A 22,805-nucleotide genomic window follows, 5' to 3' on the forward strand; every position below is an offset into this window, starting at 1 on the left:
ATTATATTAATATGCTGTTTTAAGAATGATATAAATATTCCAGTTGGGAATGCTGGGTGCTGTAGGTGTGATTCTATGATCTGCAAGTATTGTGATCGTTATATGGCAGTCTGAAGCCCCCCTTGAGGTGTTTATTTTTTAGCCAATCACACAGGTTAAGAGGGAGTTTCCTATTTTTTATGTTAAACACCATAGTTCTGTAATTGCCTGTCTTCTGCAGAATCTCCAACCATGATGCCTGCTGAGCCTTCTACAGTTATTTGGCACAACTGAGGATCTCTCAAAAGCTGAAACCCAGGCTGATCTAAAGTAACATCAAGTACACAAATAAGGCGGCAGCCGAATCAATTGGAATCATATAGGTTAGGGTTGGAAGGGACCTTAAAGATCATGAGGTTCCAAGCCCTCTGAACACCCCTCTGCAGAGGTTTATCTTCTCTAGGACAACTATCCCACTAAATTGATTAAGTCATAGGAAGTCTAAAAGCAGGAGGGGATGGCAAGGAACTGAGTATGGATCCAAACACTTTATGAATGAGAATTCATACATGAACTATAGAGTCAGACAGAGTTGGTTCAGGAACCTGTATTGTAATATGTTAACTTCTGGGAGAAACTACATGGGAACTCAACACTTATATTCTGCAATGATGTGAAGTAAATCTGCAAACCTTGGCACAATGTAACGTGCAGATTTGATGCATGTTCGTTCTCACGTACAAAACGTAGGACCAAATGTAGGAATCAGTCTAAGACTGTAGGCAGCTGCCTTAAAACACAGCATTGAAATATACTGTAGTATGGCTTCTGGACATTGTTGGCTCATTCTAAGAAGCTGTTTCTAATTCTTAAGTGAGTTAAGACTTTAAGGCAATTTAGGAAGCAGAGTGTCTGCCGGCTTGCTGCAGATTACTCAAGAATCAAGACACTTCTGCCGCAGAAACCTCATCTTCTCCCTTTCTAATCCTTCTCTTCCTTTACAGCAGAGCCCAAGATTAGACAATACAATCAACCAACATTCTTGGACCTAAATGTGTGGTGATGGGAAAGCAGAATATCTGAAAATTACTGCTTTGAAATTAAGACACCATCAAACTTGAGTAAGGACTGAGAAAAGGGGGAGACAATTTTCATCACAGCATGTAGTTTTCAAAAGTCACCATCCAGTTCCTTCCTGAACACAGGAGGTATTTCCTCACCTCTTTGAGCAGGGCAGTGCAGCTTACAAGGCTACAAAAACCAAGTAAGGATAATTAGTCAGTTGGTATTAACTCCATACCTTATTCCGGAACTGAAGCCAGCCTTTAGGGCAACCTCCTTTGACTGGGCGGTAACTGGGATCATGTTTCTCTAGTAAGGAGGCATTGTTTTTTTCACAGATGAAGGGCAGTTTCACGTTACAGTTAATTGGGTAGTCTACAGAAATATAAGTTTTAAAAACCAGTTACAGTAATGCCTATCACAATCCAACTGCCATCCATACTTTATGCTATGCTAAAGACCAAGCTGAAGTCCATTTCAGTGCAACCACAATGAAGTACCATGCAATCTAAAGCACTGAAAGTAACAGCAAAGCAAAAGACAAGTGTAAATAATTTAAACCAGACAGTAAAATACTCCTCTTAAGGATTCAGAGTCTGATCCCTTAGCTCCAGTAATAACACTTGATATAGGCAGAGAGAACTCAAAACAGAAAAATAATGTAGATTTTGAATGGGGACTAATCTCATACTCTGTCATAGAGGGTGCGTGACCTAAAGGTCATTAAAGCAAAAAGGAATCCTTTAACATCTGTAATAAGAGCATCTGGCCTGTACTGCTTTATGTGACTCCTACAGTAACTGGACTGACTTCTTAGTCAAGAGCAATTTTGGTCTAATTGGGATGAAAACAAGCCAGTAGCATGCAACAAAATAATTTCCTTTAAAGTGCAAATAGTAGACAGGAAGAACTATTTGTTCTCCTGGGGTTATACATTTTCCTCAACATAAACCAACATTTTAAAAAGGAAATAAGAAGCTTCAAGTACCACCAGGGTACCTCCACTACTTAATGAAATCTGCATCTCCAGATTCACATGTGGTTGCAAGTATTCAGACAAACTCCTCTAACACAGCTTCCAGAGCTCAGAGTATGTAGCAGAAACAACAAAAGCTAACCACCAAAACCAGATTTCACCTAATCAAGTTATGCTGCAGAGAGTGACAATCAGTTATAAAAAATTGTCCTCTGCCTCTGGTCATCAAGAGATATTATCATGGCTTCTATCATAAAGAAGAAATAAATGATTCAAAATTCAAAAAGATCATCATCAAAAAGCCATTCACTCCTAATTCAACATCAATTTGCATTCAATAGAAGAATGTGGGCAGAACAGTAATTACTTTAACAAAAATGACAGAAAGGGGTGAAAAATTAAAAACAACCATACCTCTATACCAGTTCTTTCTAGAAACATGCCAGCAATCCCTCAGGAATCGATCATGGAAGCGTGAAAATAACTGTAAACTGGATACAAACATTTCAGTCAATCTCCAATCCCATGTGACCTTCAATTGAAAATTCTGATAGCAACAGAGCCAGTGCAAACAAAAATTTGGGCTAGTAACTGTTTCTACAACACTGGAAATGACAGAGGGGAGGAAAACAGACTAGGAACAAATATGTGGTAGGTTCAGCAGCTATGTACCTTGCCCAAATTAAATGCGTTGCGGAGACGTGCAGAATAAGGGTAGCAGGTTATCTGTCACCATACCACAATCACCAGCAGATTGTCAGGACAAGTGAGGAGAATGGGCCCAGTTTTATTTTCAAAGTAATATATCACTATAGTACTTTGAAAGTGAAGAATTTGCCTTGTGAGAAGCCCATGATCCTTCTCTGGAGCCATGGATGGCGTGATTCAAAGTTTGCTATCAGTCATCTCATCAATAACAGGGCTATACTATAAACCCTTCAAGACTTAGGCATTACCCAACTGGAAGAGGAATGTCTTAAGCCAATTTCAAATTCCCTGTCCTCAGGTATTTCTTAGATACCCTCTGAGCCAACAGTGTTTTTTCAGAAACTTATTTTTGCGTCAGTTCCCCAATTATAGACAGAACATAGAAATGAGCTTAAAAATCCAATTAAAGCATTTTAAGATCAACAGAATGCATTAGCTATCAGGACCACAGATTTCAAGGATTCATATGACAAGCCTAAGATGTCAAAGCCCAACAACCTGAAATCTTCAGGCTTCAATAGATACATTAGAAATGAATTATTAATGCAGCTATTATGAATTCATTTTTTATGTCAATAATGCTTGTAATGGGAATAGAACTCAGAATTTGGCAGCTAACTAAAACATTTCAACTGTATTTTTCATTTTTCTAACTTAGTTCAAATTATTTGTCTCACCTTTTACAAATTTGAGGATAAAATATTTGCCATCTGAAACTACTCTATATAGTTAACTACATTCCTAAGGAGCACATCAAAAAAAGCTTACAATAAAGTATCCCATAATTATTCTACATACGGTGAGTGATAGCTGTAGCCATAATCAATGAACTTCAGCCACCACTTCTGTTCGCTGTTTGATAACTGTGGAAATAAAGAACAAAATACCCCATATTTTACAACCCATAGAAAAAGAGCTCCAGTCTCTACCAAGGGTAAATCAAATAAAATTTTATTTTTTATTTAAAATGTTTCCAAAATGTGCAGCAATTACTGTTCTTTGGAAATAATAGGAAAGGATACTGTTTGAAACTGATATGCCAAGTAGATGGACCCTGGCACCTACCAGGGAAAAAAAGGCCCACGTTTACCACTATGCTGGATAAAGCTACAGGAAATCTTGCAGCACTGTCTTAAGTGTGTGCTGTATACCCCTCATTCCCACAATATGCACAGCAGGAACTCTACCAGACAATCAGGGCATAGCTGCAAGCTGCCAAAAACTGATGTGGTTCCACAGGACATTCCTTCCACAGAATAATCCTGTTCTTCCAGCAGATAGCCTAACAACAAATAGTTCATGAAACGGCAAGACATTGAGCAGGTCAAATCCTCAATTTCTCCTGCCCTGTAGTTTCTTTCCAAGCAACATCTCATCAGGAGAAAATTCACAAAAAGAGCTTAGAAGAAATGTTTTCTTTAATTGCAGAAAACATTGTTGTCTCACAAGCAGGAACATTGAAGAAATGTAGTAACAGAGGTGCTGAAACTTGAAATGTTTTGATAAGATTCCTTAAAATAATTTACTTTCATGCTATGAACACCACCAATCCCTTTCTGCAAAGGCTACCAAACCATCAGGCATTTTTAATTAAATTCTCTCATCCGGTGAAAAATTATGTGCTGTCCTGTGCATGAAATTAGGAACTGGCACAAGTGTTAGTGAAGTCTTTGCAGACTATGGGATGTGTTCATAGTGGTCCTGTTAGGACGCTTTCACTCCATTCAGAGGTGGGTTTTTTTTCCTCATGTTAAGACAGTCAATTTGTGAATTTCAGCATTTCTTTTACATTACAGTAATTCTCTTTCAACTCACCTTTTCCTTTTAAGTGCAATTACAAATTATTGAAAAGGAAAAAGAAAATAAATAAAGGATCAGCATCATCTTTTATTGGAAAAGCTGGCAAGAAAATTTCCCTATAGTGGAAAGTGTCTATTAAACAGATTACACCTCCTTACCTTTTCTATTTGATGTAGTATAGTCCTGAGTTTTAGGTAAGAATCCATAGTAGCTAAATCACTATCATTTCTTTGACAGTAGAAAAGAGCTTCCTGGAAGCTCAGGTTTTTATCGGGTACAAACCACAGCTCTGCTCCATCAACAACAAGTGGGGCTCCATGAATTCCAATTTCATCTATGCAGAAGAAACACCACATGTATTAAGAAATAAATTCCGAAAAACTCATCCTTTCTTCTTCTGAAACTAGTAAGAAATTTCAGTTTGACATTGGGAAGACCCAATGCTCCTCCTTGCATCCTGAGTGCTCTCAGAATCAAATTCTGTCAGTCATGACCTTTGCTGGTATCAAACAGGTATTTCAGTAATAATAAAAGTAATAAAAGACAGAGTATTAATAATATATATGCAAGAAGTCTATTTACCTGGTATGTACCACTCAGGTTTCTTTGGAGTACTACCTGTCCAGAGGGAAAAGAGGAATAGTCACTTCAAGTTTACCTTTTAACAAAACTGTGGTCACCAATAATGGAAACGATGTATTGTACTCATGCTTCTTAGCATGCATGACTAAAAGGGAATCATACACAGGTTACATAGTTTAAGATAAGCTGATGTAAAACTAAATGTAATTTTGTATATATCTCAGCCTTAAACAACTGCTGCTTTTTTTTCTCCTAAGCAGAATACAAATGTCAAAGTAATATATACACATACCTACCCACAACTAAAAGATTTCATCTTCTGAAATCCCTTTTAATGAACCACCAAAATGTAAAAGCCTGCTATATTACAGCATTTTTCGTACTGCATGGAAAAACTTGGATCTGTGCAGACATGCCGTGCCACTCCCACTGCTCTGTCTCACTAGAATGCACCTGTTTTACCAGAAGAAGGCTCATTCACCCAAGGATGAAGCAAACTGTGCACCCAGGATGTCTGTGGTCATTTAGTTACAAACATCACTAAGATTAAGTAAATTCCACAAAAGCTGCAACTTGGTGGTTTGTATCATCTCACCTAATAAGAAGCCACTTCTCACTTCATGGGAGAAAGAATATGGGACCAGTGATGCTGCACCTTCCTCATGGTCATTTTCTGATATATCTTTGAACATTCTAAGTGCACATCTGTTTGCATATGATACAGACAAGACATCACATGTACTGACCTCTTAACAGTTCAGAAGGGAAGTGATAAAATACTGTTTGCAAAGTTTCTGTTATTGGGCAATAATGGTAGTGGTAATAAATAATTAAATATTTTATAGGAAAAAACTGATGCAACTGCAGTTTACCTTTTGTTATCTGGCAGACCCATTCAAGTTTAGCATCACAATCAAAAGGCTTGAAGTAAAATTCCAGGTCTCTGCCTTCATGGAAATAAAATCTCCAAAATGATCTCCGTGAAAACGGAGAAGTCTGAATAAAAGTAGAAACAGAGAACTGAGTTAGTGTGGCACAGGCTATAACATGTGAAATGTGAGATGAAACTGTACTAAAAAGGTACTCTCAGTATATTTTACTGTGGGCTTAGTACCACAACTTACTTGGCAAAAAATGAGCAGATACAACTCTTAACTCTTCAACTATAACTTCCCATGCTAGCTTCTGTGAAGCAATCAAGTAAAGGGCTTAAGGTCACTTTACATACAAATAACTTCCTGTAATGTTGTTTCAGTGCTTTTTTGTAGAACACAGGATCTCATCAATGCTTATTATTGAATTATCTGTTGTGACTTGTTGCCCTGAAAGGATTCATGTTTCTGCTCAAAAGCAGCAATCATTTCTAATGGCACAGAAATAATCTAAGATTATTTCTTACACTCAAGCTTAAAATCCAACTTCACTTTTGCTGATCTCTTCAATAACAAGGATTTTTTAATCATTTAGTGAAAGAAAACATCTACACCCAGCAGACAGGGGAAGGAGATTACTACATCCACAGAGTCCTCTTCAAACTGCTCTCCTCTCATCTAAAATTTGTAGCAGTGTAATGGTGACAGCTTTGTGGCCTGGGGTCATGAACAAACAAGAGAACGTTGGGAAATGGCTGTGATTAAAATAAGGGGTGGTATTGGAACAATCCTATAAAAAGTCAGGTGATACATCAGAAAAATTAAAGGCATTTTTAAAACTCATGCCATTGAGACTAAATTAAGCAATGAAGAACATAATTCAGAAGCAAGCAGAGACCTGACATTTTTAATTAGAAACTGACAGATAACTGACATTCTATTTCATAAGGAAATACACATAACAAAACCAAACACAAACACACACTCTGTCCCAGCTATGCATTTCCCTACTTTGGTTTCAAACATATTCTTAAGCTGCTGTTCAGAAAAACCAGTCTAGACTTCAGAAGTTACTGGTAGGGCTCTGCACCCTTTTTTGGTTTGGACTCCACATTACATCTTTAAGTTTTATGTGTAATATAGAAGAGATACATAGTATGTCATTACACAATAGAGAATAGTGTTACTAAAATATTTTGTAGCTCAAAAAGAGTCTCATGAAAGGTTATCATTAGCACAGCACTTCATTAGAGAAAAATAACTGTATGAATAAGGGAGAATTGATAATAGGTGCAGGTTGCTAAAGGGAACACAAGAAACTATTTCACCCTGCAAAGAAAACATATTTGCAGTCAATCTAAATTCAACATATGGCTAGCAAAAGCATTTTATCCAAGTAGTTCCATGTAAAAATATGTATGCTGTTATTAAAACCCTTGAAACTAACCTTTAATGCAGCACAGTCTCTTGTATCATACTCATCTTCCAGATAATCGAGTGGCATGACCCTAGTTACCTACAGGATGGACAGGATGAAAGAATTACTATTTTATTCTATTTTTGCCATGGCAATCCCCAGAAATAACCACTGAAACCTGGGATCCATCATATTTATCACTCTTAAAAGTAGGTGTTAAAGGGCAGTTACTGAATCAGCCTGCACAGCATATCTGTTGTTAAGGGCAGGTGTAGACAGAGGTACAGACTTTACAATAAATCAATTACAGTGAGGAAGATGTTTTTGGAGAAGTCTGATATATCAAGGAGATGAAACTGATAGACCCTCCCACCTTCAATGGCATGAAGACAACTTGTTTCATCCACCAGCACTTAGATGTTTACTACTGTATTTCTGTTAAAATATTTTAATGCAAGAGAGACAGAAATCAAGTTACCCTTATTAAAGGTATGTTTTTAAATGGAAATATGCCTGGATGGCAGCTCTTAAGCACACAATCTTCTGAATCGTTCATCTGTTGAAGGATCTGCCATATTTTAATTAAAATATTTATCAATTTACTTTCAATCCAGTCCAAGCTAAAATAAATCAAGACATGTTTCCTGGTTAGAAGTTAACTTACGGGCTTATCATCACTCCATTGCCAGGTTCCCAAGGAATCTGGACTCCTCTTATTCATTCCAATCCATACCCATCTGTCATTGCTGTAAATCAACAAGATAAAATCTTAAGCCAAATATATGGTTCAGCAGATTTAACAGAAACACCGACCTACGTCACGGCATTACATGAGAGGATCAAGCAGCAAAACCAAAAGTTTACCACTGCAAGTTGTAGCAGTTCCAAGAGAAAATGGGCATCAGGGCTAGGACCTCTTCTGGACTTTTCTTTAGGAAGATCTGTAGGTTGTCTTTCCCTAATCACAGAGAAACCAACTAAAGCACGTAATTCCTTTGTTCTCTCCATTACCACCTTATCAGTTGTCACTTGACATAAAAGTCTCTTTTCTTCCAGAATCACACTCAGTGTTAATTTGGCTGGCTTCTCTTTCTCTTGTCCATCTCAGATCACCTCTCTCTATCATCAGCTCAAATATACTCTTCCCTAAACTTCTACTCGTATAGAATAACTGGCTTCATATTTCTCTTGTCTGTGTTACAAGCCAAGCATGGGCACATGTCAACCACACACCTTCATAAAGAATGCACAGACATAAATGAGCACATCACACCACTGACTCCAATGCCTGTATAAAACAATGGCAATAGAAATTTTACTCCCTTTTACGGGATTACAGTTGGAAATTTTTTCCCTAGATTTTTCTTATTTTTTTATAAGCAAGGGATGCTTAAATTCAAGGCTTCAGCTATGCTCCAAGATACAAACTTGTCCCCAAAAATGGGTTTAAACTGTAAGTACTTAACTCTGTAGTAACAGCCTTTACCATCCCCTTCATTACTGCAGATGGGTCAGGGCAATGCTGAGCACAACCACAGCCTGGGTGGAGAAAGGGGAGACAGCAGCCCTGTGGAGAAGGACTTGGGCGTGTTGGCTGCTGAGAAGTTCAACACACAAGTGGCAATATGTGCTTGCAGCCCAGAAGCCAACTGTCTTGCTGGGCTGCATCAAAAGCAGTGTGACCAGCAGGTCAAGGGAGGGGATTCTCCCTCCTACTCCACTCTCATGAGATCCCTCCTGAAAGACTGCATCCAACTCTGGGGTCCCCAACAAAAAAGGGACATAGGACTGTTGGAGCAAGTCCAGAGGAGGTCAAGAAGATGATCAAAGGGCTGGATCACCTCTCCTAAGAAGTGAGGCTGAAAGAGTTGGGCTTATTCAGCCTGGAGAGGAAAAGGCTCTGAGTAGACATTACAGCAGCCTGCCAGTACCTAAAGGGGCTACAAGAAAGGTGGGGAGAGAGTGTTTACAAGAGCATCGAGTGACAGGACAAGGGGTAATGGCTTGGAACTGAAAGAAGGTAGGTTTGGATTAGATATTGGGAAGAAATTCTTCCCTGTGAGGGTGGTGAAGCCCTGGCACAGGCTGCCCAGAGAAGCTGTGGCTGCCCCCTCCCTGGCAGTGTTCCAGGACAGGTGGGATGGGGCTTTGGGCAGCCTGCGCTAGTGGGGGGTGTCACTGCCCATGGCAGGGGGGTTGGGACTAGGTGATCTTTGAGGTCTGTTCCAACCCAAACCAGTCTGTGCTATAAAATATCAAGTGTGTGCTACTCAAACTGCAAGGTTAGTTTTGCGCTGCAACCTTTTACTTCTCAAAAGTAGCCATTTTGTGCTAGGCAGTGCAATTTGTGATACTTCACTTTGATCTGCTACCCTGCCCAAGACAGGCAACAGACACTTTCTGAATGAGGCATGGAGCTGGAAGGAAAAGGGAGAAGGGTCACAAGTCTTCAATGACATCACAGGCTATGTGAAACCCTACTGCAAGAGCTGTGGAAAAGGCACTCTGACCAAGGCATTATGACAACAAGAGTAAAAAAATTAATGCTAAAGTATGGGGGACTTGTGAAACTATATCAGGAGTATTATTCCATAAAGAAACAAATTTAGGGTCAAAATTGGAAAGAGACTGCTCACCAGCAGACGTCAGAGTTTGGAAAAGGCTCCCCAGAAAAGTAGTGCTGACAAAGTCATCTTCAGACAGAAAATGGAAAGTTTAGGAAAATACTTCATTACATGGAGGGCTCAGCTCAGACCCGAGCTCGCCTGCATAAGCAACATTATGAAATCATGGGGCAATGTTAAAAAAATTCTTTGGCAAGACTATGCCACTAACTGTGCACATATCACCATAAAGATGCTAAATTGAGCCTGAAATGACTGACAGTGTAGCACTAATACAGCTTAGCCTGGAGTACGTGGACTAAGTCCATGAAACCCAAGAAGGGCAACAACATGTTATCTGGGAGAGTTCCCACGAGGGAGAAAAGCAGCAGCCACCAATAAATATAATTTTTTTATATTTTTCTCAGCTCCAGTATTAATTTTCTGACATTGGCATGATAGTGTGATCACGCTAGTGCGATCTTATCATACTGAGTAGTCTTTTAATGATAGAACTGAAGAGCCTTTAAAGAGCCTAAATGCCCCATACCACTCCAGAGGGAAAACTGTGAGCCAAACATTCACAGCTGTCATGCAGCTAAGTGGCTTTTGGCAATTTGCCTTTAGGATTTTATTTTTCTGTGATTTGTCTTTCCAATTATGAATCAGACATTGTTTAAACCTCCCCTCCTAATCATCACCTACAGGGTTACTGCGGTTTAAGCAATTGATCATCACAGAGGAATATCTACTAAAAAGAAAATCTGAGACACTCATTTCAAAAGGATCTGCAGTAATTACCTGAGGACTAGAGCAATTTTTCAAAGTCTTTCAAGTTGTATTAGGCTTTTTTGTAATAAATAAAATAAATAAAAAAAAAGCATGCCAGGTCAAGAATGTCCCCAGCTTATCTGCCAAATCACAATTACTGGCCTGCAAACATAACAATGTTTTCCAGCTGACTGGGTGCTCGTACACTAATGTACATTTTTGCTTCTTTTGGAACCATTCAGACATTAATTACTATGAGTAATTCAGTAACTGCCACACTATCCTTGCTTAAAAGTGCTAAGTAAAGCCTTCTGGTAGTCCTCTGAAATTATACTATCACCTCATCACAGAAGAAAGAATTCTGCCAACTATTTAAGAGAAATATGATTTAAGACTATTACAACTCAGCTTGTAGCAAGGAATTTACTTGTACTTTAGATATCAGTGTCCTCATTGCAAAGCATTTTAAACTCATCCTATGGACTGGTATCAAAAGGGATTTATCGGTGCCAGAGTATTCTTAGAGATCCATTCCTAGAACTGTCTCCAAAAACCTAGATTATGAGGATTTGTATCCCAAAAAATAGGTGCAATTCATGCTTTACAATTGAATCCACACTGATAAACAATGCAAGATCCTAAATCTCCAGAAATCCCTGCAGAACACTGGTGGCTTTTCACTCAAACAGAACTGAAACTTCATAAAATTCGATTGTGCCGGAGTGGATAAATACAGTTTAAATCCTTGTGAAGGGAATATAAACCAGAAATTTCTCTACTGTCATATTCTAGCTGCTATAATAGAAAAAGGATTTTTTTCTGTCCCTTACGTCAGCTCCAACACAAGATTAAGAGCCTAAGTGAAGCTACTATGGCTTGTAGTTCAGCCTAGACAAGAGTTAACATGGGCCAATTCCCTAAAGGTGCAATTTAAGGCACCATTTCATTTCAGGCAGTGCTGGCCTAAAAGTATATATGAAGCTCATTTGATGCCCTGCTCTTCCCTCTGCAACAGGCTACTGCCATTAGCTGAAGTCCATCATGCTGATCACCTACTCCTCAGTGGAATAAAAGAGAAGCTGTATTAATGCAGTTACCACAACTCAGCTTTATTGCTGTTTTGGCCAATGGATTGAGAATAAGATCTTTTAGTCTTGCAAACTCAAATGTTAGAGAGGCTTTCCAGATTCAGGACAATTACAGCAGCAGAGCTGTGCATACAAAAGGCAACTGATTTCTTTCCAGTAAGGTGTCCTTACTGAAATGTTATTTCTAACCAATCCAAGCTGCTACTCTCTAGCGTCCAGCGTCGCTGCCAGCTGTAAGCTGCAGAATGCTCACATAAACAAGCCTAAAAGAATGGAAGTCACTGAACCAGATCTGCTCTGCCCCATCATGTCCCTCAAAGGAAAAGAGGTTATCTCCTATTTCTTTCAGACAGGAAAGGTTGGCAGGCAAATTTCATTTTCCTTCCCAATGGCAATCACCCGACTTGGCTGGAGTAATCCTGGCTCTTACTTGCCTCAAAGGTGGAACGCGAGTAAAGAACAGAATGGACTAGGCAAGCTGCCCTTTTCCTGGTGAACCAACCTGACTTTGGCTAACACTTAAAAACAAACAGTTCTCGATGAGTCACCAGAGAACTGTGCAAGGGGAAAAAAACCCTCAAAACCAAAAAAGCCAAGGTGTGGCTCCTTCCCCAAGCAGAAATGAATGCACTGAATGCATAGTTTGGGGCAGAGTTTGCACTGAGTAAATGCAGGGAACACGGATAAGCTGGATGCCAGTGCACTCCAGCAGCTAATCATATCTAACATTATCTTAAGGTGATTTCTCCCAGTTACCCAAATCATTTGTTCTTGGTGAAACAATTCACTTGGTTTCTTCTCTCCTTTCTCAAATGAGTTTATTTTCAGACAAGCCCCACTTCACTCAACCTCCAAAACACTTTATATAATCACCACCTCTGAATAATTTAAAAGCATAACTAAGCTAAACACTTAATTACATTACCCAAACAAACAAACATTATTTAAAAGTCTTCAGGCAATATCAAATATGTAGTATTTCTATTCAGGGATTTCTGCAATGCTTGAAAAGGGGTTAACCAAGTATGCAAATACTGTGGTATGGGTAGTATCTGACACATGTAGTTACTGCAACACGGGCTGCAAAGTCCATTTATACTGGGCTCAATATATCGTGTGTCAGCTGACTTTCCGGAAAGACAGGTAGAGTCTCCACCTTTAAACTCTCAACAAAAAATAGCCATTAACTATAATTAATACGTCGGATGGTCTGCAGGCTGAAAAGTAGTTTCAAGTACTTGTAAGAAAATAAAATCAGTTACTCCTCTACTGGTGTTTCATAGCAGATTATGTACACTAAACCAAATTTTTTCATTGCTAATAATTTTAAGATCTAGGGCTAAAAATTATTTGTGCACCGATTTTTATTGAAGGACTTTTAGTCCCTTTAGCAAAGGAGTCACAAGTGGCTTTATACAAGCTAAACCATCTATATATAGACCATACAAGTTTGTTTTTGTCTCCTAATAACATAAACATTGAGTAATTTTTATGATTTGTGCACTTCTAAAAAAAGTTCACTGCGCTTTCAAGAAGGCATCTCTTCAGTCATCAAGTTTTATAAATTTAATCACAGTGTTGGCAGCTTCTGAAATAATCGCAATTTACTTTGTTGACGACAAAATTTAGATCACATAACTGGCAGCATTTGAGTTTAAGCTGGCAAAAGTTCTGAAAAACCAGGCTGTCAATCAAAAAAAAATTACACAAGGATCTGACATCCCACCAATGCCTAATAAAGCTTTGCAGTGACAGTTCCTTTGATTAAAAATAGAGCCTTAGATTCATAAATTATGTAGCATTTAATTTGTTGATACCAGAAAACTCAACACACCCATCTAATGCTCACATAGTGTTATTGCAGTTATGCCAAATGGGATCTGTGCCAACCAGATTGCTGGACACTACATTATTCACATCTTCAAAAAATAGCACCCAGTTTAGTCAGGAAGCATTTCATGAATAAAGATGAGACCTATCTGAAAAACTGAAATAATAACTCACATCTAAAGAGCGTATCAGTAAAGGATAAGACCAACTATCATCCAGTTGTGCCAAAATACAACATAAAGAAGGAAACACTTATTGTAACAACACAGACTTAAGTTCATGGAATGAAGATGCTCAAAGCAACACTCTTTTCCTGCACTCCCTCTAGCAAAGTGGAACATTTGCCCAAGCTGCACTCCCTTGACATTTTCCAGGAAGGCAGTGAAACGACCAGCAGTTCAAATGCAGCTCCAGCCATTCTGACTGTGGGAAACACAGTCACCACTCACTATCTCATACTTGCCATTTGGGGTCAGCAGCAGCATTTGTGATCTACTGCAGAACGCAACTGAAATAAAAACTTTTAGCCCACGGCTAGCTTGTTACCTGATTATCTGCCTCAGGATGGAATGAAGTGCTTTGATTTCTTCCGAGTCACTAAAACTAGGCAGATGGCCTCCAAGTGCTTCACAGAACCTTTCTGCCTCTTCCCAGGTCCTGGTTCGCAGCACTCTTTCACTGTGAAAGAACTTCACAACAGCCAAACATCAGCAGAAATTTACACAAGTGACAGCATTCTTAAAACCCTCCTGTACTACTCAAATATGGCCGCCCTAGGTAAGAATGAATAATTGGTATTTCCATAGTGAGAGAGTTTGACTTGTTAACAATTATTTTGGTTTTTTCCATTTGTTTGACAGCAGCCAGACTCTGAAGTTGAGCTGACAAAATTTCTTTCAAATGCAACGTATTCCATATGGCAGGCTTTCTCTGTTTCTCTTTACCAGAAAGATTTTACAAAACATTACCCAACTCACTCCAAAACTTCAAGCCAAATTTTAGATTTTAAGGGAAGTTGTTCTTTGAACTTTACAGCAAATTGCAAAGCCTAATTTCCACTGCAACCAGGCCCGTTTGGGTGCTGCATGTCAAGAAAGTTCTTTGTCACACCCTTTGCTACCTGCATGTGTCAAGAGTTGCATTCTTGGCTCACACACCTCAACTAACACCTCCCACTTGATCTCCTTGACTTCAATCCAAGCAAACTACTGCCATCTGGATCTCTATGCACAGACATGCTGCACTTGGTCAACAAGAGTTTTGGAGAAAATGCCAGGGCCAGCTGTCACATCCCATCAGCTACGGGACATCTATGCTGCATATCAGCTAGGCCCATCCCTTCGGGATCCTTGCCCACAGCCCTGTTACTCAGGCTGGGCTTCCCCACTTTGCTACATGAGCTGTTTACAGGACACAGTTTACTGCAGATACTGAGTCCAGAAATAATGGGGAAACGATTCAATAAACTGCCTCAGTTTTAACTTGATTTGATTGTCACAATAGGAGGAGAAAACCCTGTGTTTCTAAATAAAACTGAAGTCATTCCAGCTAACAGCATGGGTGCTTACTTCCAGTATTTTTTTAACAAACAATAAAATACAATAGCAACTGTGCTTTCTTAAGGAAGTTTGATATCTGTATTCAAACCAGAGAAACTATCTACACTCTGAGTATAGAAAGGAAAAGGACAAGGGAAGGTGATACAAAGCACTCTCCTTCCCTATGCAGGTGTCTCTGCATGCCAGGTGACGGCAGGCAGGCTAGGATACAGGCACAGCACCCTGCATCAGCACTAGGCTCCTGAGTTGGCAGCATGGGCAAATGTGTCACCCCATTCAGCTCTGATGTGCAGAGCTGGCCACAGAAAGAGCAAGAAGAGGCCCACTGCATCTTTCAGGAATCAGCAGAAGACAATGCTTGAGAACACCTGGGGGCAGTCAACCTGAATCAACAGGAATTCCTCCTTACAGCACAAAAACATCTTTGAAATACCCTTTACAGCAGCTGTAAGGCACAAAATGACTCTTCCCCAGGACAGTAACAAACAATTAACATCTAACAGGAAGAATGCTTTACCTTGTAGCAGGCAAGGCCAGATCCATTGTGCCATCCAGGGGGACAGGGATCAGTTGGTTTTGGGAGCACTTCTGGTTCCTTAGGCAGCCCAATATATTTTTTGCAGACAGAAAATGCTTTAGTGGTTTTACAGTCCTTAGTTTCCCACTTTCCAAGAGACCTTCCACTGGGCATGGCCACACATCCTCCTGAAAACGCTAAGATTTAAGCCACCAAAGGCCTATTTAGAACAACTGGCTGGTTTAAAAAAAAAACACAAACCAAAACTGAACATAAAAGCATGCCATAGATTTCTTAATGTCTGATTTATTAAATCCTTGGAGTTCTGTAACATGGTACTCCAATGCTTGCTCAATGGAAAATTATAGAATTTCACATATGTTTTAATTGTTAAATTCACCTGGTTGCAAGGAATTCCAGTTAGTGTATGTCACAGCTTCAGTTTTTTCCCCATCCACTGTACCCCAGGAATATATTCCTGATTGACGAATATCCTGCAAACCGGTCCAGAAGTATTTTTCTTCAACTTTGGTGTGTTTTCGAATTAGGCTGTTTATAAATTCTTGCTCAAATCTGAAAATTCACATATTAATTTGAGTCAATATTTGGAAGATATGTGAAACTACCAAGTCAATGCGAAAAGCAGGTATATCATCATATGAGTTAGTTCAAGCAGTTTTCCAGGCAGTCCCATACTCAACATGGAGTCAAGCAGGCTGGGAATTCACATACTTGTGAGAAGGTTTTACACTGCAGGTTTACCATTACCACACCATGGAAAACACTGTTTGCTAGCTCCCTGCAAAAGCAATTCTATCTCTATTTTTACTTTATAAACCACTAATTAGCATACAAGGGTTTTAATCTCTGGCTGTATCTCTACGATGATACTGTAAAAGATGCCCATGAATTACAGAGGTGTGCTTTACCTGTTCATCACTGTAAGATTGCACTGTGTTCCAAATGAAACTTCTGTTTTATCAATCCTGTAACAGTAGTTTCCATGTTTTTCCCATCCCTGGTTAGAAAACAAAAAAACACATCTAAACACCCTAATCTAGGCATTATCTACAGGAGAAGATAGGTAAGGGCAAACATTGGTTGGTGCCCACAAGACAGCACAGCACATTCAAGGAAGAAATGCAGTGCATCACATACAAGGTCTAGTATCACCTACTCTCAGCTTCACAGTTCTAAGAATGAATGCAAGCATGAGAATAAAACACACCACTGTTTTAGCTCAACTGTGCAGTTCTCTGACTGCTATGTGCATTTAGAGAAAGAAACACAAGGGGAACAGCCTGGTCCTATTCAAAACAATAGGCATTTTCATGCTGTTTCACCAATGCCAGGATTCACACAGAGGAATAATGAGAGGGCATTACTAGCGTTCCTTTACTTCTGAAAAAAAAATCATACTGAAAGAAATCTGTGAACATACAAAATTTCTGTGTTATTCAAATCTTTTCCTCTATATTTACACTGAAATTTGAAGGAATGTTAATGCATTAGCTCTATGCTAGCCCACCAATGCCACTGGTGTCTAACCAGCACAGTAAGATTACTCTGAGGTTGTGCAGAAAGATAAGGGGTAAACCTGTTTCCTGTTGCAGGCAATAGATATGCACACAAAACTGAACCAAAAACACACTGAAGAAGCAACTACCATCCCTACATTGTTCAAAACAGAAGAGACTTATTTTCAAGCCTTAGACTGTAACATGTTATGATGTTTACAAAACCCACAAAAATCCTCCCACCTTTATTCAAGTCAAAGAACAGAAGAGAGAGAAGTGTAACAGAAACCTAATCTCATTTATCAACCTCTGCATACCTTAACATTGCAAAGTGCTTATCCTCATCTTTACAACATGCTTAAAGCAAAAACCACAGAACAAGTGGCGTTACTGGTAACGTATCTAGTAAAAGCAATTTTTTCCCTAAACAAATAAATGAAATATAAATAAATTAAAAGCTCAGAATACTTTTATCAATAAATAGAGTGGTAACACACCCAGAGCCTGCTTAGGTGAATCTGAAATTCGGCTCATGCTAAATAAACGTTCTTTCTCAGCTAAAATGTTCCACAGACTTTATTGTATGGGCAAGGAGGAAATAAATAATTTTATGCAGGTTTCTGAACCAAGTGAAAATAAAGGAAATACAGACTTCCTATTACCTCTTTCAATGAACAACTTTTATCTGACTTTGTTTCATTCAAAATCTCTCCTTTTTTCTTGCACACATATTTCAGTTTTTCTTCACAAGACTTGACTCTCCACTGTCCCAACTGTGAGAAGGAAAAAAAAAAGTTTAAAAATTCTAAAGTCTTTCATCTTCCATACTGCAGGGGCTGAACGTTCGTAAGAGGGAAAGCTGAAATGCCTCTAGCAAAAATATCAGGGGTGGGATGGCCCTAGACTACACACACAGGTGCATGTTTGGAAGGGATAAAGAAAGCTCAGAAACATAGAGATAGAAGGATTCTGGATCACATCTGAAAAATGAAAAGTGGTGCCAAGATCAGGGAAGGACCTGGTGCTGGGCATGTGCTCAGCTTTCTGCAGAGGCGGGGAGGAGGCAGCTCAGAAGAGCTGGGCAGGAGCTCCACTGCTACCCTGACAGCACAGGAGACCAACGCTTGCCTCAGTTTTCTACTGAATTTGGGAGATTAGAAACAGCCTCTCCACTCATCTTTGTGACCTCCTTCCCCCTCCTATCCTTTGCTTGTCCTGTGCTGTACCTTCTCAGTGTTCTCTCCTCTTACTGAGGTGTCTCACTACTCATCCTCAGATAGTCCTGCAGATGACCAAACCAGACTTTTTCTTTCACTGTTTCAGCCCTACTCCTTCCTAGCTCTCTGTCACAGACATGCAAGACTAAGGCAACCCAAAAAGCAGAGTAACAAGGATAACTGCCTGGCCAACAGCAGAGGCAGTCTCAGAGCTGTGAGCAAATTTCTTCTATTTTTTTGCAGTAAACAGCTACCAAGTAACAACTAAATAATTAAGAAATGTCATTGTAGAAAAAAAAAACTTTATCTGCATTTTAAAGGTTTCCAGAAATAAAATTAGTTATTTGCTTTATCCCCTTGATTTTCATACACATCAGTGTTGCCTCCACTACGATGGGAAAAGAAAAAGAAATAAAAAAACTCCAACACTGTATTCCTACCTCACCCGAATATGACACACAGTTCGGGGTGCTGTTAAAAGGAACTTTTGGTTCATTCTGATCCCAATATGTAAAAGCCACAGGAGAGCGATCTGACCATTTGAACAGGGTTGGTACATCTTCATTCCGGAGACCCATCCATATTTCTTCTTTAGCATCTGTAATTTAAAATTAGGACAACACCATGGTTTCAAAATAATATTCAAACTAATGGATAAGGAATGTGAAATTGGCAAAATTAGCTTTTTATCACTATACTGAACCACATAAGTGTCACAATGGTTTTTTTTTTCTGTGAAAAGGAGGAGATTTGAGACAAGTACAGGATATTTTATTTTGTTTGTATTCATAAATGTGATTAAATTTCACAGAAAAGGTAACAAACAGAAACACATCAAGAAATAACGAACACTGAAATAAAAACAGTTCAACCAAATTTAATTTTTAGAGGGCACACAAAAATGTAAGATCACAGGATACAGATAATATTTATTAGTTCAGCGACCCAGCAGTCAAATATTGACCCAACTATCTACAATTCTCTCTGAATGAGAAAACTAAACACAAAGGATTAGGCAACTAGAAGTGGGTTAGCCAACTAAATAAATAAATTTTAAAAATAGATTGAACCAAAGCAAGATCTACTATAGAAGGACTGGACCTAACAGCAACACTCAGAACAAGCACCTTAACCTAAAAACTAGAGGCTATGATAACCATATGCTAGAACATGGAAAGGCATTTATAATTTATGGATCACAGCACGTGGTTCTTGACTTTTACAAGTATCCCAACTCACCATTATGAAGCTTCGTAACAACCAGTTCGACATCTGCTAATGAGTGTATGCTGATGAGGTTACTCTTATTTGCTCTGCACAACTCATCTGCTGTACTCCAAGGTGCCTGGTCGTTTATCAGCTTGTAGCAAAAACCATTGTGTGGAAGCCAGTCCAAATCACAGCGAGTATCCAAGTGTCTCCAAAAGTCTAATAGTGAAGAGAAAGGGAATTAGAGGCTTTTGTTTTACATTGGCTAGTGCAATAGGTTGGCATTTTCTTTGTGTTAAATCCAGCAGGACCTAGGAAACAGCCAGAAAGCAGCAATTAAAGTGTGTTCATGCCTCTTTACAGCTAGTATTTTAAGAAACAGGCACAATTTAGTCAAGCAAATAGACTTGACTGAGCAGCATGATGAGAATTAGTAATATTTTGGGGCACAAAAAAATTCTCCACCAAAAGGGTTATCAGGCCCTAGAACAGGCTGCCTAGAACAGCTGAGTCACTGACCCTGGATGTATTTAAAAGACAGGTAGATGAGGTGCTCAGGGATATGGGTTAGTAGAGGATAGGTATGGTTGGACTCGATCTCAAAGGTCTTTTCCAACCTAGTGATAAGGTAGGCAGAAGGAGAAAGAAGTGGGAGTGAAAGTAAAAAGCTGGAATGCATTACACTAAGCTGGTTTTAGTGTAAGCAAGGTTCAGAAGTAACAGGAAGCAAGATTTCAATAGCAATTAAAGACAAAAGAAATTACTTCACTGCAGGACAGTAGCTTCAACAAAATCTTACTTGCTTTGCTCTGACAGGGGTTTACACTTTGTTAGGGCATTTGTATCTATATACAGTACCATGCACCAGAAACTGGAATAGCAAATGAAAACAAAACGCTTAATTTAAAATAGTTTTTCTTCTGAAAACAAAAGATATTCAAGAATTCAAACTGGTTTTGATGCATACTGAAAAAGGTATATACTAACAGCCTTTCTGGTTTGAAATACACCATAAAATACTCCAATCACACTGGGTAAGGCCAAAGCACCCATGTAAGAACAGGCCATGGATATGAGAAGTGTTTGTCACCCAGGTTTAGGTAGATGGCCAAAAGCATGGAAGCAGTTACATGTCACAGCTTGGCACTGTAAAAAACGAAGGGCTGAGGAGGGAATAAAGCTTTAAACTCTTCTGGTTTTCTTACTGTATTAGTTACTGATACCCTGTAAGAGCTGCTGTGCTACCAAGAGTACTACCAACTCTTGCACTCTGATTTCCAGTGCTGGGCCTGGTTTCAAAGGACAGCAGCGTCATTTAGCTACTTCTATTTGAATTCAATAGTTTGGTCCAAGCCTCAGGTAGGTGCTACTTTATGTCAATACACACCAAGAGTGAGAGAAATGGGCTTAAAAAAGAGATGGGAACGTTTGAGGTGCAACTGTCAGTTTGACTTTCAGTAGCAGATGAATGAAGGCACAAACCACAGAGGAAAACATAACGAAAGGCACAGGGTTGTGCTGGCAAAAGCTTTACATGCTTATGAGAAAGCAGAAAAAAAAAAATGAAACTTGATTGTGATGCATCATCTTGACACTGAAGATACAGAGTTTGCTTCCACTGTGCTGAAAACCCCAAAGGTGTTGTAAAAGTGTTCTGGCAGAGATGTCTAAGCAGGCTTGGGGAGGCAAAAAAAAAAAAGAAAAAAAAAAAAAAAGACAACTCCATCCATAAGTGAACACTGCACTCACATTAACATAGAAAAACAAACTGTCCTACCTGGGAGGCTTGGGACATCATTGAGTGGCTTCTTGCAAATATACGGAAGTTGCATCCCACAGTGGTAACTCTGCCACTGACCTGAGGCAGCATTCATCACCACACAGCTAGTCCCATCCAGTGGGGACAAACCCTGCATAACTAAAGACAGGAACAAATAAAAATAGAAGAGCTCAAGTTACTAAACAGTAAAGTGGTGACTGTTTGGTTTTCTTCTGCTGTTTTTCAGTACAAGAATAATATACTTCACATAGTACAGCACCTTGTATTTGAAGAACATAACTTGCTTTGAATGGAAACACCTGTCCTACCACAGGCCCCACTGCAAGTTTTTTCTAGGAGAGAAAGTTTCAGCATAAAGGAATCTGGACTTCTTTCCCAATGTCAAATCACAGAACCAGGAGGAATGTTCTATTTACAATACAACAAACTCTTGGCTGAGCACTTTCCCAGACTAGAAAGATCTCAGGGGAGAACTCTTTTTGCAGACCTCGGTTTCCTTTGGCTGCCCATTTCCAGCCCCACTCTAAACAGAGCTCTGCACTCTTTCTCTCAACACTAACCACGACCCTTACCTTAACAGAAACCTGAGACGAGGCCCCAGATCAAAAACATCACAGAGGAAAACTCTTTTTCACTGTCCCCCAGCTTCCCTTGGAGATCTTAGCTCTTCATGGGATAGTACAATAGAGACATGGCCAGGCTCTTTTCAGAGGTGTACAGTGAAGGGAAAAGAAGTAACAGGCACAACTTCCAGCTAACTGATAGATACCAGTGAGCATTTTTCTCAAGCAGTGTAGACATTAGTATGTCTGTCATGACTGCAATCTAAGTTATGCCACTGTAACTTGGGGCAGTCTAAGTCTCTAACTCTGCATTGGAGTCCTACAGTCCTACACCATCATAATTCCAGGAGAAGGTGCACCTACAAGTATGAGCAGCAGAAAAGCTCTTAGCCTTCCCAAAAGACTGCATTTAGATAATCTCACTAGAAATTTTTTTGTAAAGCTTTCAGAGAAGTAACAGAAACCACTTCTTATCTTTCACAGAATTCATGTTGCAAGGCTATTCTAGAGACTGAGGGAAAAGGAGAATTCCAGTTTTAAAAGGTCAAATTCAGCTTGAATGACAGAAAAACATTAGCTTCAGTATTTCTGATTTTTATTCCTCCAGGATTCTCGTATATATGCATCCAGGGCACTTTTGTGAGAATGTTACAAATACATGCTGAAAATCCCAAAAACAAGACTCACACCAATTCTACTAAGAATTTGCAAGTAATTAAAAGTTTTTTCAAAGGTTTTATACTATTTCCATCTTC

At 39.2% G+C, this 22,805-nt stretch overlaps 1 protein-coding gene across 1 annotated transcript in view; it reads right to left on the reverse strand.

Moving 5' to 3' along the window:
• The window catches only part of LY75 (lymphocyte antigen 75), a gene marked incomplete at its 3' end in the record, with an annotated part of 44,776 nt that overhangs the window by 16,199 nt on the left and 5,772 nt on the right, over window positions 1-22,805 (reverse strand). The window contains exons 6-21 of the mRNA XM_084265028.1: window positions 21,485-21,625; window positions 19,738-19,926; window positions 18,939-19,096; window positions 17,944-18,054; window positions 16,694-16,782; window positions 16,165-16,337; window positions 15,765-15,961; window positions 14,235-14,377; window positions 8,061-8,142; window positions 7,427-7,495; window positions 5,980-6,103; window positions 5,108-5,143; window positions 4,684-4,859; window positions 3,524-3,588; window positions 2,432-2,508; window positions 1,280-1,416 (exon numbers count right to left, since the gene is read on the reverse strand). Of these exons, the coding sequence (XP_084121154.1) occupies window positions 1,280-1,416; window positions 2,432-2,508; window positions 3,524-3,588; window positions 4,684-4,859; window positions 5,108-5,143; window positions 5,980-6,103; window positions 7,427-7,495; window positions 8,061-8,142; window positions 14,235-14,377; window positions 15,765-15,961; window positions 16,165-16,337; window positions 16,694-16,782; window positions 17,944-18,054; window positions 18,939-19,096; window positions 19,738-19,926; window positions 21,485-21,625 (1,967 nt within the window). The remainder of the gene's footprint in view (window positions 1-1,279; window positions 1,417-2,431; window positions 2,509-3,523; window positions 3,589-4,683; window positions 4,860-5,107; window positions 5,144-5,979; window positions 6,104-7,426; window positions 7,496-8,060; window positions 8,143-14,234; window positions 14,378-15,764; window positions 15,962-16,164; window positions 16,338-16,693; window positions 16,783-17,943; window positions 18,055-18,938; window positions 19,097-19,737; window positions 19,927-21,484; window positions 21,626-22,805) is intronic.

This window comes from Gallinula chloropus, assembly GCF_964237585.1.
Source record: "Gallinula chloropus genome assembly, chromosome: 5".
NCBI lineage: Eukaryota > Metazoa > Chordata > Aves > Gruiformes > Rallidae > Gallinula > Gallinula chloropus.